This window comes from Haliaeetus leucocephalus, unplaced genomic scaffold, assembly GCF_000737465.1.
Source record: "Haliaeetus leucocephalus isolate CR32 unplaced genomic scaffold, Haliaeetus_leucocephalus-4.0 Scaffold395, whole genome shotgun sequence".
In the NCBI taxonomy this organism is placed as follows: Eukaryota; Metazoa; Chordata; class Aves; order Accipitriformes; family Accipitridae; genus Haliaeetus; species Haliaeetus leucocephalus.
The window spans coordinates 993670-1013268 of NW_010972831.1; the positions used below are offsets into that span (position 1 = coordinate 993670).

At 48.4% G+C, this 19599-nt stretch overlaps 1 protein-coding gene across 1 annotated transcript in view; it reads left to right on the forward strand.

The window, feature by feature from the left end:
• Window positions 1-19599, forward strand: part of CAMKK1 (calcium/calmodulin-dependent protein kinase kinase 1, alpha) — a 62029-nt gene that overhangs the window by 12718 nt on the left and 29712 nt on the right. Inside the window, exons 3-8 of the mRNA XM_010573509.1 lie at window positions 816-869; window positions 8628-8679; window positions 9262-9395; window positions 9995-10031; window positions 12486-12507; window positions 14502-14590. Of these exons, the coding sequence (XP_010571811.1) occupies window positions 816-869; window positions 8628-8679; window positions 9262-9395; window positions 9995-10031; window positions 12486-12507; window positions 14502-14590 (388 nt within the window). The remainder of the gene's footprint in view (window positions 1-815; window positions 870-8627; window positions 8680-9261; window positions 9396-9994; window positions 10032-12485; window positions 12508-14501; window positions 14591-19599) is intronic.

Sequence of the window (19599 nt, forward strand, 5' to 3'; positions counted from 1 at the left end):
GAGCAGATGGGCACCCTGGGGTTGGTGGAGGGTGTGCTGGACCTGCTGTGCTTCTGGATCAGCCAGATGGCTTGTCTGTCTCCTCTGAGAACAGGACCTTCATTCCAGCCCTCAGGGAAGACAAGAGAAATGTTTTGAAGGCTATAGTGTTCATCCCACTCATTTATTCAACAGGCATCTGTCAGCAATGATACCTTGCCATGGTGTCATGTCTCACTTGCATAAAATGTATAGTGTAGACGCAGAACTGCAAAAAAAGTGACTAGGATGGAGTTTGGCTTCAGGCTGTTGCTGGAGCTGTGGATACAGCAGCAATCCAGGTCTGCATCTGCCTGGGCAACATGCAGTTGGTGGAAAGCAGGCATCTGGTCCTCACTGAAGTCCATTTGCTGTCACGAGATGGAGAGGTTTTGTGCTGAAAATGGTCTTGCGCAGAACTACAGTAGAAGTGTTCATGCAGAATTTCCAAACTTGCACAAAAAAAAAATCTTCTTGAAAATTATTCTCTCTGCTCCCCACCCACATTTGAGTGAAGACAGACACAGTGGCTTTGGCTCAGGGCAGGAGGTGATGGACTAACACTCAACTCCTCCAGACGTTGTTAATTCTCAAATGCCCTGTGGCTCAACAGAGCTGCCAAAACGTGACCCCACAGCGAGGTCGTACATCACCTGCAGACTTTGCTCAAGGGTAGGTATGGCCTGGGGCCTTGAAGGGTTTTTTTTCCCCTGTCTAAGGCCACGGTCTACCAGCTTTGAGCAGCAAGGAGACAAGGTGAAGCTGCTGAACTGACTGCAATTTGTGTTTATTTTTAGGGTTCCTATGGTGTTGTGAAACTGGCCTACAATGAGAACGATGACAAGTATTACGTAAGTGTCTCTCTCTTCCATTCCTCGCTGCCACCACTGCTCCTCATTCCCCTTTGCCCTCCTGAGAGCTAGGTCCCCTCTGCCTTGCTGCATTTAGCATATGCATTTCTGATTTGGGTAGCATGCAAGGAATTGAACCTCCCCGCTGGGCATAGAGCTGCTGCCTCGGTGTCTGGTTGCGTGCAGTTCCGAACGGGAGGGAAATCGGGTGGGCTGCCTTTATATAACAGGCGGCGATCTTGGAGGCAGGCTGCAGAAGCGTATCGCTGATTTGTCTTGACATTTTCTAGCTATGAAGCAGGTCACCTGAAATTAGAGGCATGTGGGTGGTGGCATTCAGCACCTGCTGTGCATTGGAAGCTCGGCCTGGAATGAGCAGGCATGTTTTGTAAGGAAATGGGGGAATTTATTAGAAAGATGCTGAATAGTGTGGTCTAGCTGGGCAGTGCCTGGCTCCCCTGCATCTTACCGCCTTGCGGGATGCCTCCCTGTACACCAAACGGAACCTCACTGTCAGGTCAGGATGTGTAGGGTGCAGGGCAGAAGGCAAACCTTGGCTTTTAAATCCTTTGCTGAGCTGAAGCCAGAGTTGGAGGGTTTCAGATTCAGAAAGGCTGCTTATGCTGAAGGCTCCTTCTCTGTCCCTCCTCTTTCAGAGGCATGTGAATCCTAACTGTCCCAGCTGGGATTCCTGCAAAATCTGTCTGCAGATGTGCTCATGTCCCTGGGCTTGCCCTGTGGCATGTTTTGTTCAGGCTGAGAGCAGGAGCTGGACAACTGGCAAAAGGAAAGCTGCCTTGCTGTGTGTGGCTGTGCCTGAAGGCTTGTGGAAACAGCTCTCAGTGGTTTCTCGTGGATCCCAGGGCAGGTATCTGCTGAGCAGAGCTCAGTGGTTGCAGTGCTGTTGAAACCGAACCCCGCTGCCCTCAACACAGCCCTGCCAGTTTGGCCCTGCACTTCAGCTGCTGTTCCGTACTATATTTGGTGAGAGGGGTCCTGCTTTCGCTGCTGTGATGGAGTGGCCTCACATGGGTGAAAATGGGCCCATCAGAGCACTTGGGCAGACTTGTGTGCTTCTCCCTGTCCCAGTGCACAGAGCTGTTGGTCTTCACACAAAGGGGAATAAGAATATGCCATGGAGATATAAAGCGTGCTCATTCCCTGCTACTCCCCAGCTAGCTTTTCCTCCCTGACTCTTGGATTTACAAGTGATATACCAGGTTGGAGGGACCGGGTGGGAGTTGCATGCCTCTTAGTATTCATTAGCCCTTCTGTGCTTCCAGTGGGCATGAAATTGCAGGAGAAATGTCTTGAAATGAAGGATGGAAGAGATGAGACAAAAATCTGGACAAAGTGCCCTGGAGCTGGCCAAGCAAAGGAACCACAATTCTTTCCATACCCTGTGCTTTCCAAGCTGACTCACCCTCTATACCAGAGTGGTTGCTGTTTCCGATGGCTCCCTTTCTCCACTGCCCTCCGAGTCCTCTCTCCCATGCCCTGCAGCAGGACAGTTTTGTTCTGCAGAAAGCAATGGTGCCAGCTGTGGCTTCCCGGATCTGTCTGTTGCACCAGCGTAGGCAGTGCCAAGACCAGTGGCTTTGCTTTGAAAATTGTAATTTTGCTTTGAAAATTTACATTTTGGCACTGTCCTTTTGTTCTGGGAATCCTGATGCTGTGCTGTGCGCTGCCCAGGGCAGGCAGAGTGGTTGTCACAGCTCGGCAGGGAGAGGTCAGTTTAGGATAGCATTGCCTGCTGCGTTCTTGTCCATGTTTTGGATGTAGGTTAACGCCGTGGATGTAGATTTAGCTGGTCAAATCAAAGCCAAAAGTGAAAGCCTGTGTCCAGGTTAGCCTGGTGTGTGTTAGTTAATCCCCACTTAATCTCCATTTCTTTTTCTAATCTAAGCAAACACTTTAAAGCCACTGCAGCCCGAGAGTGGCTCCCATGCCTGGGCACTTCTGTTTCAGCCTCTCTACCTGAAGAGGGAGAGGGTGTACAGACCCCCTTACTGTCAACATTGCAGGGACACTTCGGTTCACCCCGATCCTCCTGTTGTGGGGGTTGAGGCAGGGTCTGAACCAGATCTCAGTAGTGACCCTGGGGCTGTGAAGGTGATCCTGGGAGATGTGTAGAGGGCTACAGCGGGTGGAGAGATGGGACCAGAGAAAGAGCATTGGCAGTGTCTGCCTGCGTTTTATGGCAGTGAATGTCAGCATATGGGAGAGGAAAGGGCAGATGGCTGCACTGCTGCCAAAAGGCTGTGGTGGTAAGGTCTGGGTTTCATGTGCTTGCTACCCTTTTGGCTGGGGCAGTGGGAACTTTCCTTCTTCCCCCACTGCAGTCGCAAGCAGACAGGCTGTGGCCCCTGATTCTTCCAGGTGCCCGTGCTTGTGTTTTCCAGGGGGGCAAGCCGTGATGGAGAGAGCTCCACTTTTCCAAGATGCTAAAACAGCCCAGGAGCTGGCAGACCTTTTAAAGCTTCAGAGAAATAGCAGCAAATTGCATAACTGGCTAATGGTTGCTTAGCTTCCCACGCCTCCCAGTGTGTCTGACCCACGTGCTCTCCCAGCACTGAGATAACTTCCATGCTGCTCTGCTTATCCATCCCATCCAAGGCTGCATTGCAGCAATGCACCCCGACCACCCGAGGGGCTTACCTAGTGCAGCTGCCTGTTACCAGCAGTTAGTAGAAGCAATTGCAATTCTGATAGTTGGGGAGGGCCTTTTCTGTGTGTTTAGTTTTCCCCTAATTTAGCTCTGGAGGGTTGTTTTTGTTGCAGTAGTAAAAAGCAATAACAGATAATTGTAGGAAATCAGCCCTTGGTTGGCCCTTAGTGAGCAGTCTCTAATAACCGATTCACATGTGCAGTGTTTCAGCATGAGGCCAGGGTGTTGCTGCCTGCTTTCTTTTCTTTAAGCTAGTGTGCTGCAATAAAAAGGAGCAAAACTTTAAAGAAAGCAGAAAATTTTTGTTTTGGAGTATAATTCAGAGTGTGACTGCTGATTCTTGCAGAGGCATGAGGCCCTTTGCTAGCTCTCTTCATAAATGCAGAGTTTATAGGACCAGGATCTGTATCTAGCTCCTGTCAAAGCAAAAGGAAAGGTTTCTGTTGCTTTAATGATTTTTGGATCTGGCCTAGAATTAGGAAAAACTCTCAAGAATAAAAGCTGATCACCACATTTGGGAAAAAAGTAGATGGGTTGTATTTACTTTGTGGGTTTTTTTACCTTCCATTAAAGATGAGCGAGTGCTTCCAGGAGCTTTATCCTTCATTGCTGTGAACAACCGCAGTGCCGTGGATGGCTGTGAAAGTGTGCTGACTTGCATCAGCAGATGCAGGGAATGTTATTAGACTGAGGAAATTGAACTTTCAGCCCCAAGTACGTGACCCAGTGCTCCCTCCAAGGATGAGACCCCATCGGGATGCAGAGCTGGCTCCCAGAGCAGAGGTCCCTGCCCTATGCTCAGTCCCTGCTGCTGCTGGGGCATGTGAAGCTGTTACAGCAGCACTCACAGGGCTCTGCCAAGGAATCCTTTACAGCTGGAAAGGCTTCAGTGTCTCAGTTTGCAGGAGATGCTTTGACAGTGACTGGGGAAAAAAAGAAGAAAAGCTAAGCTCTGTGAAAAAGCAGCAAATAAAAAGCAAAGGCAAATGTGTCCAGGCGGAGATCTAGTTTGGAGTCATTGTGCTGATGGAATTTGATTCTGTGGTGCCTCAGGTCATGTCTCCTTCCTGTTTTCAATCTCTAAATCAGCTTGCAAAGAAAAGTGGTTATGATGGACATTTGTTATGCTACTTCTGGACAAAAGCAATATCATTGTAGGTTGTCAGTGGGTTTCTCTCTTTTTTTTTCTTTTTTAATCTGGTTTCCTAAGAAACAAGATTTGTGTGATTGTGCTCTCTGCCTCTGTTTGTACCTAACAACCTTTGCATGGAGGGCTGTTTTCTGCAAACTCTCAATGATGGGGAGAAATTCCTTCCAAGTTTTTGAAGAGATGGCTGAACAAAGTGCTGCTGCTGAGGGAAAGGTCACCAGCAGCAAGCCTTGAACTTTCTAGCCCCTAGAGAATCTACTTTGATTGCCACCCAGGCAGGAAGGGAAGGAATGGCTCCAATGTTGCTCATCTTCTTGCTTTACATAACAGCTACTGAACCACTGTCAGCTGCACTCCGGTGTGGTGAGGACCAGGGAAATGATCTCTGGTTTACTTTAATACCTCATGCTGCTCAGCAGGAGGGTTGCAAGGAGCTAGGTCACCCAGAGTAAGAGCAGGAGCCTCTGGGAGACAGCTGGAGGCAGGCAAGTATGGCTGCTCTGGGAAGGTATCCTGGCTGTGGTGCTGCCAGCCCGGGGCATCACAGCATGGGTAGGGCACAGCCTGCCAATATAATTCTGCTGCTGCTGTGACAAGTGGTGTCTGGAACAAAAGGTGACAAATGCAGGACAGGATTTTAGGGGTATGGCAGATAAGGCTATCTGGTTTAGGCTTTTCCCTCAGTGCGTGACACTCCTCTCTCCTGGCAGAGCTTCCCTCTTAGCCACTTTCTCTGTCTGAGGGATGTCGTTGTTCAAACAGGACAGGTGAGGAAGGGCTGGAAGTGCTCTCTGGTCTGCTTAGCGCTCCACAGGGTGCTGTCACACACTAGCAGAGGACTTGGGTAGATAGTAGCAACCTTTGAGAAACATCCCACTCCCCTGTGAGCTGCAGGTAGGGAACGTGCACAGGTCTTATGCTCTTGCAATGCAAGTGTCTCTGTTAGCAAATAAAATGACATCTTAAGTGCTGTGAGAGCATCACAAGGAACAGGTGATAAGTTCTCTTGGCTCAATCCATTTTATCACCTTTTCCTCCCCCACATAATGGCCATTTTGCTGTTGTCATTACCAGCAGCAGGATGCAGGCTCCAGGTCTTGCTGTTCTGAAAGCTGCTGTGTCCTCCTCTCCATAAACCTGGGATCTCCTGTCTTTCAGGGGTCCTCATGAAGCAGCTTCCCTGTGGCTTCCACCTGCAAGGTTGCTAGGAGGAGAGCAGTAAACTTAGATAATAAATGTACATCAAAGGAAAGCACACAGTTCCCGCTGCCTCTCAAAGGAAAATGTCACAACCCATGTCCACGTGTGAATAGTTGGAAGGAAGGTGGGTGCAAGGGCATGTGTGGAGGAAATCTCTAGACTGCCTCTTTTCCTGAGGAAGCTGAAGCAATACTTGCCAGTGCAGAGGGAAAATCCCTCAGCTTGGCTCTGAGCTGGTTCTTTATCAGAAAGGCATTATCTGGGTAATTAGCTCTGCCAGTGAGTACAAATGTCTTTGGCTCTTTCATGCATGTGAGCCCGGAAGGAGAGGTTTGCTGAAGCATCCCTGTGTTGCTGCCATTATGCGCAGCAACAATTCAGTGAGAAAGCCTTGCCCTGCCAGCTCACGCTGTAATTAAAGTGAAGCTTCACTGCCATGTGCTCTTGTCTGTGCTCTTGTGATAATTAAGTGACTCTGGCCCATTGCGTGATGAAGTTTTCTCTTTGTCCCCCTGTTTGCATTTGAAAGCTCAGTGGGACAGGTCTTCTCTTCTGATCCAGCCCTGCCTGTGTAGTAGCAGATACCAGTGCTTTGAAGTTGGTGTAAGCATGTCATGGTGCTTCTTCCATGGCAGTAGAGGTGGTTTACAGTCAGCTCACCTATGATACAGTAACCCTTACTTATCTCCCCATCACCCCTTGTAGCAACCTTCAAGGAGTTTGGGTGACAGCAGCAGCTCTTGTTCTCTCTGTTTCTGTCCCCAAGAGCAATTCTTGTCTTTGCTGTCACTGCTCTCTGTACCTTTCTGTTCCCTCCAGCCTCTTCCCAGAGCTAGCCTGATGCAGGCACAGCTGGTGACAATGGTTCAATTCCCCAAGCATTGATGCGACTTGGGAGCTTTCAGCAGCAAATTGCATCTTCTATTTCTTCTTTTTCTAAAGCTTCTTGCCAGAAGGCAGAGAGGACTCAAGGTGGAATTGGCGCAAGGGGAGCCTTTCCCTCTCAGGCTGTGACACTGGTTGAAAGAAGAATAGGTGTATGAATCTCTTTGATTTTTCCCACAAATTTTCTATATGGAGAGATAAAAGTGGGGAGTGTAGGAAATCCTCCAGGCTTGGTCCTGGCCATCCTTGGAAGTGGTTGTGCACATCTCGGATCCTCTTTCAGCAGACCATGAATCATTTGGCTGTCTGTATTGGACACAGTGCTGTGCTAAGTAAAAAATAAGCACTTCTGAGTCTGTCTCTCAACACCATCATTTCCAACAGTTGGCTTGCGAGCTGTCAGGCAGGATTGAGAACTACACAGTGTCTCTTCTCAATTACATGGGTGCAAATCCAGAGGATTTCGCTGGATCAGTACCAAAAATAACGATCTTTTCAGCGAGCCATGAACCTGGCTGCAGTGGGAGCACTGATGGGAGGTGGGGATCCTGGGGCGCGTGGCGGCATTGCTGCCAGGAAAAACAGCTTGGGAAGGCGCTCGCCAAAGTGGTTTCGGTGACTTGTTAAAAACAGGTAGCGTGCGGAGCCTGCCTCCATGGTATTAATGTAAAATTCCTTGGCATTTGACTGTGTCCTGCAGGAGTCCGTGGTTAATTATATTTTGCAGGGGTCACTCCAGTGTGAATTACAGATTTGGATGCTTAATTAATAGGAGTAACTACCCATTCTAGGGGAAGGAGCAAGTGACCGTCCCAGCTCCTGGGGGCATAGACTGTTTTCCTAAGCAAATTGTACCATGAGCTGGTTTCTCATGAAATATTTATCTGCTGGGCCACTCGGGTCTGTCTGAGTGGCCCTCGGAAAGGTTATTAATGCACAGAGCAGGTGGAGGTGCAAAGACTGTTTATTAAATTCAGATTGCCTTTTGCCACTATGCTAATACCAATTGGATGGCAGAAAAAATTACTCTGACCCTCTCCCATGCCTCAGCTGCCTGGGTTTGCAACAGTGCCAGCATATGATCAGGTACGAGAAGGGAGGGATGCTGTTGGCAAAAAACCTGCTTCCCTCCTTGTGCCTTCACCATGCTCCTGCACAGAGCTGGCTTCGCCATTTCTGATGATGTAGGGACAGGTGCCCATGAAGTGTCTTGTTCATGGTCTTGGACATGGTGCTGGATCATGCTGCAGGTCATCTGTATTGCTCTGGCAGCATGGAAGAGGTTTACAGGGCAAAAATAGTCTCTAAGAATATAAAAGGCTTCCTAGTGCAGAGCTGGTGGAAGGTCTGTGTCCTCACCCTATTCCAGGTCTGTGATGTAGGTTGAAAGGGTGTCAGTGGTATGGCTGTGACACTCCAGCTCTTTTCCTAGACCCTCTGGTAAAGTAAAGGTGGAGCAGCCTGGAAGTGGCTCTGACTTGCAGCATGGCCGTAGTGTCATCCAAAATAGCAAGTACATAAAGGTCAGCTAGAGGAACCCACCTCTTCTCTCAAGCTCCTGCCCCAAATGCAGAAGTTGGGCTCCTTTTTCTTTGTCCAATTTAAAATAAATCAATACCATTTATTTTTTTCATGGGAAAAAGATGAATGAAACAAATTGTTAGCAGTGCCTTTAGGAAAGCCTGGGTCAGTGTGTGTGTGCATCTGTTGTGGCCACCACTAACCAGGAGATGACTTCTCTAGGTTGAGGAACAGACCTGAGCCAGTCCCTGATGCCCAGCATACTTCTGGGTAACAGCCATGAGCACTTTGGCTCTTGTTCAGTTTTAACACTGCTTTTTTTTTTTTCCTTCAGGCTATGAAAGTCCTCTCCAAAAAGAAGCTCTTGAAGCAGTATGGATTTCCACGTGGGTATCTCGCATTTAGAGGTCTGCCTGTTGTCCTCAGCCGGGCAAATGTCTCTGTAGAAAAGTTGTCTGCAAGGGATGTGGAGGTTGGCCTCAATTTAAAGCTGCCCAAGTAATTGGGGGCTGTTTAAAATGCAGTGGGTAGTGAAAGGGCAGGCACCACCACAGGAAAATTCAACACACTTGGTAATTAGGCTCCTGGCTCTGATTTTTTGAGTTTCTCTGAAGTGCTGACTTTTCCATGTTCACCATCCATGAAGCCTAATTAAGTGCTAGAAGTTAGGCAGCGTAGACCCCCTCCTCCCACGGGGTCTCCTACCCCCTCAGATAGCACCTGGCTCCACTGGCTGGGCCGTGGGACCTGGCGAACAGACCAGGCTGGGAAGCCAATAGGACCTGATCTGAATGGGGCTTGGAGATCTCTGTCTGGGTGGAGACAGTGATGCTTTGGCGTGTTAACAAGGTGATGAGACCTTCCAGACTATCTGGAGGTATCTGCAGAGGGGCCAGTGGCTGCTCACTCCTGCGTGCCAGGTACTGCTGAAAAATGAGTAGTTCTTCACCATGTTATCACGATTGCAGGTCGGCCTCCTCCCAGAGGGTCAAAAGCATCCTCCGGAGAGCAGCCAAAACCCATGGCACCACTGGACAGAGTCTATCAGGAAATAGCCATCTTAAAGAAACTGGACCACGTCAACATAGTTAAGCTGATAGAGGTGAGCTGCTTCTCCACCCTAAGCTATACTGAAACAAGTCTGGTTTGTATTGCAACAAAAGGATCTTTCTTCAACTGCTCCTACTTCAGCCAAAATTGGTTTAAAGTAGTTGTTCAGAAATTTAGGCTGGTGATTCCAAGCAAGATCATACCAATTATGTATGACAAACTGACATACTTATCCTGGGCTTTGGGCTGGTTGCCCAAGAGAAGGCAGCTAGCTGTGCTGGTAGAAATAGCAGCAAGCTTTGACTAGTGAAACTTGTGTGTAGACAAGCCTGGGAAGGTGCACAAGTGCAAGACTTCGGTGCCATTTTCAATATTGGCTGAGGTCAGATTAGGACAAGCAGTGCCTTTATTGGTAGGCTGTTTCTCCAAATACAGGCAGAAGCCCAGACTTTTCTGGAGACAAGAAGATCTGTGTCCTTCAAAGCCCCTCTCTCTGCAGGAATCTCTAAATATTAGTCTAAGTCATTCTCAATGCTCTGCCACTCAGCACAGTATTCAGGGAGCAGTAAAATGTTGATTAAAAATCGCTTTTCTTCTTCTGCTCTTTTTCTCTTTTCACCTTTCCCCTTATCTCTCTGTTATCAATTACAGGTCCTTGATGATCCTGCAGAGGACAACTTGTACATGGGTATGTGAATCACTATATGCTAACAGAACTGTCTGGGCTTAGAGCTAGTGGTGCAAGTAACATGTACCAGGGCTCGGGGTCAATACCAGGAGGAAACTTGTACCAACTTCAGCAGACTTATTTTTTCTGAAGTTATATGCCTGTAAAGGCAGCCGGGATGGAAGGGCCCCTTGCAGTAGGGTAAGGCAGCCTTGTGTCTTAGTACAGCTGTGCACATCTTCTTGCCATGGGGACACTAAAAAGATGTGACAGCAGCTCTGCCCTCCCCTATGTATACGTCAGTTCCAGTCCTACAGCCAGGAGAGAAGGGAAGGGTGCAGGATGGTTTTCATCCTCCTGGTATGATGTTGGTCTCTCCAGACTCCTCCTGTAGACTGTGGATACTGGTAGTGACTCTGGAAATCAGTCTTGTCTCAGGGTGTTCCCTCTAACCCCTGCAGAGAGACTGACCACCCTGCTGAGCCTCACGACCTCCTAAGATAGCAGCACTCCTGCCTTTGGCCTCTGAGCCCAGACCCTGCCGTGGGGTGCTCAGATGGAAAGCCATAGCTGATTGTGTGTTAATGCAGAGGGCAGGGGAGTTTCCACCCATTTTGTCTTCCTCTCCCGAAAACCTTGGAAGTGCCAGCCACAGCCTAACCCCAATTTGGGCAAAACCTGGAGGGGCAGGCCTGGGAGGCACTGAGGTGCCCTCTGAGGTGGGCCAGAGGAGGGGGATGTCTGACCCTATTACATCTCTGCTTCCCGGTAATGTTTCCTGGTAAGACAGGCTGAAAGGCTGCTTCTCATGAAATAATTATGGGAAGCTTTTGAAGCTGCCTGTAAAAGGGGGCTCTGCCTAGTAAATGAAGCTATTTGCCTTTGAAAGGCCGCTTTTCCCTTTTGGCTGAAGCCCCAGTGGCACTCCGGCAGCATCGCAAAGACGCAGCCAAGGCAGATGCACGCGTGGTGGGGAGGGCGGCTGAGGCCATTGTTTAAAAGACCTGAACTCCTGGGGATGGAGAGAAGGGGAGAGAGGAGGTAGCAAGCTTTTTTGTCAAATTAAAATAAATGCATGAGGAAGTCGAAAAAGCTGCAGAAAAGAAAAAAAAAAAAAAACCAAACCTAAACCAAAACCAAGCTATCCCTGTGGAGCAAGATAACACTCCCAGAAATGGCAGTAATAGCAGCAGGACAAGTGGGAAATCTCTTGGTCCCATTGGTGGTCCTGGGGAGATTGCACTGGTCCTTGGGCAGCGAGTAGTGTTTGTGTCTGTGTTGTCCATGCCCCATCACCTCTTTGCTCTGCCTGGGATCCCATGAGTGGTTCAGGCAGATAGATGCAGGCAAATCAAGCTCCTGCCTCTGGAGTTCCCTCGGCAGCAAGGGGAAGCTGTGGGTGCTCAGCGCTGCTCAGGATTGAGCCTTCTGCAAGTGGGTTTTCTCCCTCCTGCTGCTAACCCAGCCAATGATAACTGCACATTTCTCCTTCCAAAAATGCCCCCCACTACAAAGCAAAACTAGAGAAAGTGGAGTTTGCTCTTTGCTAATTTGCTCTTTGCTAAGTGCTGCTGTGAGCACTCTCTGCTGTGTGCTCATTGGGAAGAAAGCAGGGGATGGAGGGTGCTGATAGAAATTGAGCAACCTTCAATGGCACAAGATGGTTGAATAATGAAATGCTGCCACAAGCTGCAGCTTCTTCAGCCTGGAGAGTAAGAAGAGCCAGTGCAGGCTGGCTTGTTGTGTTTGTACCTTCAGTTGGTCTAACATCATAGCTGTAAGCAGGGCTGCCTGGTGCTTTGGGGAGGGTGATCTGCTCAGATTTCTTGGGAGGTGCAAGAAATCCCTTAGTAATTCATGAGGAAAGAGCTTTCCTACTAGGTAAAGGCAGATCCTTCTCCTGTTTGCAGAACAGGTCAGAGACAGGATCAGAAAAACACATTGCCACTACCCGCCTAAGACACAAAAACTCATGTGCTCTACAAACCCCAACTCACACTAACAAATCCTCTCCAATTGCTCCTGCCAGGGAGCATTTACCTCTGACAGCCATGTAGCTGTGCTGCTGATTGACACAGCAGAAATGGAGCAACATGTTTTTAGAGCATCTCATTCAGTATCAGCAATTTAGCAGACATATCACACCAAACACCCTGCCTGAAGGTACTGAAAAAGATGGGGCTCAAATCAGCAAAGGCTGACACTGGGAGCAGCAGAAATGTGGCTGATAAATTAGCACCCGCCATCTTCCTGCGTGGAGCTGGCAGGAGGTGGGGATATTTTTCTTTACTGAAGAGATGAATATTTTCATTTTGTATCCTCTGGTGTCCTTGTCATGGGTGAGGGAAGAGAAGTGAATGGAGATAAATTGATTTTGCAGGTATGGGAATGGATGTGTTTTTGTAGATGCTAAAAAATGAATAAGCCCAGTCCCCTCTTCTGATTCATTCATGGTTTGATTTCCTTTTCTTGCAGTGTTTGACCTCCTGAGGAAAGGGTAAGTAGCCTTCCTGGGATCCCTTGTGTTGAAATTTTTGGTGTTCATCATTAGCTTCCTATGTGAAATGGAGGTTTGATATGTACAGTGGGGCAAACCGCTGTCTACAAGCAAGGACAGAGCAGGCAAAATCCAGCTGTAGTTGCCTTTGCACTGTTACAGCCTGGAATGATGTGGTGAATAGTAACGGGCTGGGAGGACATGTCCTGGTGTCAGGCTTTGATCTGAAAAACAAATTTTATGCCAATTCCCCATCAGGTGCCTGGAAGAAAGGGTTTTAATAGGAATACTCTGCTGGGTTAACAGCCACATCATGGCTTCCTCTGGCACAAGGGGTGTGTGGTTGCATCAACATTTACTTGCCACCCACTGCCTTGTTTTGCCCCTAGCACTAACATATTGTGGGAGGCTGTTTTGTTGGCACATTTTTCCATAGCAGCAGAAGTGATAAGGTGACGGGAGTCTCCTCACTGCTTTTTGCTACACCTGCACTGATTCTGCAGCTCTGCAGAGTCACAGTGACATCAGAAGAGCTGTGCCCAGGATGGGGGAGATTCCCAAAGGGCTTATTTTTTCTCTCTGGCCCCATGAACAAGCCTCTTGCAGGCTGCCAGCTCCAGCAGGTTGCTGGTGAGAGGCTTCCCAGTCTCCCTGGTGACCAGGCTGATGACTATCCTGTAGGAGAGGGGGAGGAACAAAAAGCTCCTGTAATCAGCTGTGGCCAGGGAATGTGCAGCTCAGCCAAGTGCAGCCTGTCTGCCTCTAGCAGAAGGCAATTAGACTCCATTAGTGGCTCTGCCAGTCCTGCCGCTCACATCATTTCTCCCTGGTTTCAGCAGCAGAAAAATGTGCATGAAGAGGGAGGGAAGGCAGTGGCAGAAAAATGCAAATGGGAGATGAAGGTCATCAATCAAATGGGCAGCAAGGGAGAAGAGAGAAACGCTGCAGGAAGGATTTGCTGCTGGGTGCTGAGGGGAAGAGCTGCAGAGCCTGGTTTTGGCAATGGGCTATTCTCTGCCACGGTTTGGCTTGCAAGGACGGTGTCTCAGGAGCACTCACTTAAATTCTGCTCGAGTCAGTAAGCGTATGTCCAAATGCAAGGTCAAGCTGATGAGCACAAGCCGGATTAACGCCCAGTGCAGTGAAGTCCTTAGCTCCTGCCGTTCATCCGCTAGGGAACAGAAGATGCTGACTAGCTCTTACAGCCTCTTTGCCCTCAGCTTTCAGCAGGCACAGGCAGAAGAGGGGCTTTTAGAGGATACTGTGCATCTCTCAGCAGTGGCGGCATACAAAGGAAAGGAGAGGAGAAGCTGACCAGGTAACCTTGGCTGTTTAAGGCTGAATGGCTGAGTTCTGGTGGTGGCTGAACCCTGAACAGCTAAATAGGTTTTCAAAGCAGTTTAGCACAGTGCACTGGAAATATTCCCACTTAACCTTTGAGCCAGTGGTTTCTGTCTAAGTTCTGCCTTGGTTTAGACTAGCTGCACGCTGGTGTTGCTTCAGGACTCAGCCCCAGCAGGCATGACATCCAGTGCACAGCAATGGGCACTCTGTCCTCACTGCTGCCCGGTACCTCCTGGTGATGCTGGTGCTCACAGCCATGAGCAGCTTTAGCAAGAAACCAAAGGCCAGATCCAGTTTCATTCTTTCACTACACTTTTCCTATTAGGACTCTCAGTAAATAGTGTTTACCTTATTTTGTGTTTGCTGCATGCAGCAGCAGTTAATCCTGATGTTGACGAGGGCTCTGTGGCTCTTGCTGGCTCAGGGATTGTGCAAAGCCACCCATCACCGCTAGCCGAGCTCACTAACCTAGGTGTCACCACATCCAGAAAGGATGGCTACACCTCCATCCTGTGTCACAGCACGCAGAACCTCTTGGCAGCCTGGCCATCAGTGCTGGTGACATGGTGATGGAGAACATGAAACTCCTCCAGCAAGGAGTGTTACTGCCATTCTGCAAAGTACTTAGTTACTTTCCCTCTTCCTAACAGGCCTGTCATGGAGGTACCAAGTGACCAGCCCTTCAGCGAGGAGCAGGCTCGGCTTTACTTCCGAGACATCGTCTTGGGCATTGAGTACTGTGAGTACCACCAGCACTGACAGCAGCTTTGCAGAGCATGTGCATCGGCCTCCTGCTCGGCTGGGGAGAAGCCTTTCGACTCTGGTGGGCTGTCAGTTGAGCGAGTGAGGTCCCCTCTAATTGCATGTGATGAGGTTTGCAGTTGGTGGTGGCCCCACTCAGCTCAGATTTTACCCAGGCAGTACCACAGATGCTGGGAGCAGGCATTCCTTAGAAAGGATGTTAGGAAAATAGTGGCTTCCTTTTTTCTTCCATTTATCTCTTTTTGGAGAGCCTCTTTTAAGGCAATCGCAAGGCCAGAAAACAGGTGTTTGCAGTGACATGGACTAAATTAGTTAGCTTCAGCTGGAACAAATTTCTGTCTGTAGCTTAGCAGGGCAAGTGCTGGTCATGGGGAGAGCTGGTGAGCGGCATGGGGAGGGTGTCTGTCCTTGTCCACTCCCTCTGCAGCATCAGTCTGAGTGACTCCTTGTCGCTTAGGGCTGCTGGGTGATGAGAGCCCAGCACTGCTGTGCCCTCTCAGGGAGGTGGCGACTCAAGTGTGTTCTGTCTGAAGACTCCAGCAGCAGGGTTCCTCTTTGTAGCCTATTTGGTTATCGTCACCTTTTTCTGGTAAGTCTTCTCCCAGTGTGGCTGAGGCCAGATTCTTTGCTGAGGGCCTGTCCTGAAGAGTACAAGAAGGCCATGATAGGTCTGTAAATGACAGTGGGGATTTTTCCAGCCCCATTGTAGTGGACATGTCCCTGCTGGCCTGAACCTGGCAGGCGTGGGACGACAGGGGTCCCTGAATTGAAGACACAAGGTAGAGCGGTCTGTGTGCTAGTATCTTGTGAGCATGGGCCTTGAGGAGCAGCGAGGGCTGGCTGGTGTTTCCCCTCATGGATTCTTAGCAGAGCTGGCACGTCCACGTAACCTCTTGCTCTCCGTAGCAGGGGCTGTGAGTCTGTCAGATGGTGAGTTTTTCTCACTGCTGATCTGCAGACCTTGTGCTGCAGGCTTCATGGCTGGGCTTCTCTTCTGACCTGTGCCAGCAGTGGGAGGATACCCATGAAATTGCTGGTTTCTTTCTTTTCTGTAAGACAGACTTCTGCAAGTAGCAAGCACAGTAGAGCTGGGCATTTATGGTACAGGACACATCCCTACCATGCAGTGGGGTGTGGGTCAGAAAGCCTGGTGCTTTGGTGTGGTGTGGCGCTGGTAGCTGGCACTGCTCCCATGCTGTGTCAACATTACACTGCACATTCCCACTCCTGAGCCTCCTACCAGCATTGTCACCAAGTCAGAAGGCACAGCTCGGATCCCCTGCTGCTTGCTCACCTTAGGTCCCTGCCTTTATCCTCAACTCTACTGCTTGCACTGGAGCAGTTCATGTACAGGGTGCTGACGGGGACCCACGTAGCATGGTCTCATATGCAAGAGATACGCATGAGTCAGCTGGTCTGCAGTTACTAGTTCTGTACCAGCTGGGCACATTGTCAAACTGCTGGTGAGCTGCGTTTGTGTCTGTTTGATTCTGCTGTCCTCTTTGCAGACAGCCTTCCATAGAGTTTAATGATCTCATCATTGACCGCTTTCTCTGCATACTGATGCACTAAAGGATTGACCATGGTTGGACAGCTGAATGTAAGGAAGAGTCAATACAGCTTTCGCAGAGGCAATTCACACCTCACAGATCTATTAGTTTTCCAGAGGAGACAACGAACATGTAGATAAGGTGATTCTGTTACTACGTTGTGTTTTGATTACCAAACAGCTTTTGATTAGATCCATTAACAGTAGCTCATAAAGAAGCTCATAAGTCTCTTTGGTTGGATGGCCTCTTGTGGATTAATAACTAGACAATCAGGAAGGTAGGAGTAAAGCTTTCGCAATGGAGAAAAGTCACTAGTGCAGTTAAACAGGAATCTATAGTGTGGCCTGCGTTGTTCAATATATTCCTAAATGACCAGAAAAAGGGTAGAGTACAATAAGAGAGGTTGGTGATGACATCTAGTTATTCAGGATAGTCATTGTTAGAACTGACTGCAAAGACTGGCAGGAAGATGCCATGATAGCAAGTGATGGCATGATAAAATGACAGATAAAAATTCTTGTTGCTGACTGCAGGGTAATGCATGAGGGGGAGAAACAACACTAAAAATACGTACATCGTGACTGCTCTAAATTAGATGTTCTCACTCAGACTTCATTCTGGATAGTTCTCTTGAAAATGCCAGCCCATTACTTAGTGACATTCAACAAAGCTAACAAGATTTGGGGAATTATTGGGAATGAAATAGAAAAGAAAACAGAAAATGTCATTATACAGTTATTTGGATCTGTAAGAGCTCTTAGGTGCAGGCAAGGAGTATCTTGATTATTTTGTACAACTCTGCTCACCCTGTCTTAGAAACAGCTCTCTAGAACTGAAAAAGACCTGAGAAGGGTGATCAGGATGGTCCTGGAACATCTTCTGTACAGAGATAAAACCAAAGCTCTTAGGATTTGAAAATTATCATGGGAAAGGGTGATATGACAGAGGCTTATAAAATCCTAAGTGTCAGAGAAGCGATGAACAGGGAATGAATCTTCTCTGTCTCTAACAACACAAGAACTAAGGGGTAGCAAACAAAATACTCAGGTAGCCAGTTTAAACCAGAAGGAATTACTCTTTCACGTAGCATGTAATTAAACTGTGAAATTCAGTGTTAGAGAGATAGCAGATGCCAGAACTAAATGGGCTCCAAGTGATTAGACAGATCTATAGAGGAAAGGCATATCAAGGATGATGAAATATGAGGATACAGGCAGAGTTTGCCATTGAACTGCCTAAAGCGGGAAGTGTGGGTACTGCAGGTGTTACATCTCTCTGCCTGGTGCTTTTCCCCAAGCTATTGACCCTGGCAGGAGATGGCGTGCTGGGGTAGGTGGGCCTTTGGTTTGGCTCTCTTCTATCCTCGTCTCTTCTCCAGCAGCTTGTCCACGTTGTCCCTGAGGTTGTCACCGTGCTGACCTGACGGCAGAGGTAGCTGCGCTGTGCCAGGTTCTCCGAGACTGATCTAGGTTAGCTTGGCATCTCTCAGGTGTGACAAACTTTTATAAACCTGGCTTACTTTGGCAGTGCAAATGCATGGTTTTGATGGCAAATCTGAAGGCAGGGTAGAGGGAGGGACAAGGACACTTGAGCAAGTGATTGTCATCCCCACTCAATGAGCAGTGCAAAGCGTGAAAGGTCAGACCGTGTGCAAGACAGAGCTGCATCGCCCTCCCTGTTTAGTCCAAGGTGAGGTTTTTTTCCAGCTGTTTCAACCTTAGGAAATAAATACCTGCTTCTTTCACAAACCAGAGGGAATTGTTTCAAATGTGCTTTCAAAAAGCCAATGTGTAGATAGGTCAAACTCAAAAGTAACATTTCGTGCTACTGCAGTGCTTTGAGCCATGTCTGCCTTAATTTCACCAATCTCTGGTGGCCCCTGCAAGCTCAGCAGCTCCTCAGAGCCAGAGCAAACTTCTACAAGGCTTTTGTTGAAGACTCACCTGATTTCAAACACCTGCAGAGTCTCTGAGCTTGATGGACCTTGCCAAGAAAGTGGAAGGTGGTTTACAGTGCCCTGGTCCATCTCCACATTGAAATGCAACACCACCTCATTTTTTGTCTAAAACCAGTGGGTGGGAGAAAGTCAATGTTTGCAAGTCTGTGACAGTCCAGAAGCTTCCAGGTGCTGCCAAAATCAGTCAGGTCACCCCAGAAAGTTGGTGGAAATGTATACATGAATGGGAAGCTCAAGACTGTTTTTCAGTAGAGTTTGAAGGGTGAAGACTGCTGGTCTTTAATTTTCATTAGCATTCACATTATAGCGGAACCTGTATGCCTCAGCTGGGGGATCCAACCTCTGCTATGCTGGATGCTGCTGGCATAATAGTTCCTGCTCAGAAGAAACTTCAAGTTTAGAAGATAGTTTAAAAAAAAAAAAATTTAAAAAGTAGTAGTAAGCTGTGGGTAGTCCTAGGCAGAGGGAGTGAAACTGGGCAATATATTATAGGATGCCCAAGCACTCCCAGCAACAGGAACAACAGGATGCTTTATTTTGGCCTATTGAGTAACCACTTATTTTATTAGCGAATAAAAGTTAAAAATAGTGTTCTCTCAGAACTCCTGTGTAATGCGTGGTAATGATTATGTAATTAAGAGAAAAAGCTCACTGTCTGTGCATGCTGAAGGAAAAGTGTTGCCAGGCAATCTAGAGATTGCAAGGTAATTTTAATGTAAGCATACATAATTGTTATATAATTTGGGAGACTCGATAACCATGCAGCTGCTTGAAGCTTGCAGTCATCACAACAGCAAATGCATCATTGCTGGTTGGGTTTTATTAAATTAGAAGTTGCAAACTGGGTTACTGTCAGAGCCTGCAAGGCGTTAATCCAGGCCAGTGTGCTACCCTTGGTGCTAATGATCTGTGGTGAGCAGGAAGGGGCCACAGGAGCTAAGCTGGTGAGAGTCGTGGGCTGACCTTTTAAATTACCAGTGGTGGCACACTGTCCATGGCCTCTGCGTGTCCGTGAGGACTGGTCTCCACTGGTTATTCATGATGCTTGCCTGGGGTGGAGGCCTTCTGCAAGAGGGCTGGCTCTGGGGAGAAGTGTTTGGAGGGAGGCAGTGGTCAGTGTGATGAGAGCAGAAACATCCCATGCTGGGTGGGAAGCCTGGCTTAGGCACCGTGGGAGGCAGGGACAGATGTCCTGGAGAGAGCCGAGAACTCCATTCAGGCAATGGCACAGTGCCACCTTGCTTTGTTGACTGCTTTTGGCTGGGTTTCTGGGTTTCATATGTTTCTGGGAAGTGTACTTTGATATATGCATGGTCCCAGCCTCATTCACTGAGCAATGAAGAAACAGAGGCAGGTTCAAGGACTGAGAGTTGGGGAGATCTGCCCATTGTAGAGTATCCCTTCCTCTGGCCCACAAACTGCTGGGAAAATATTTTGAGCTAAAGTGTGGTAATATTACTGGTTCACATGTTCTGTTTT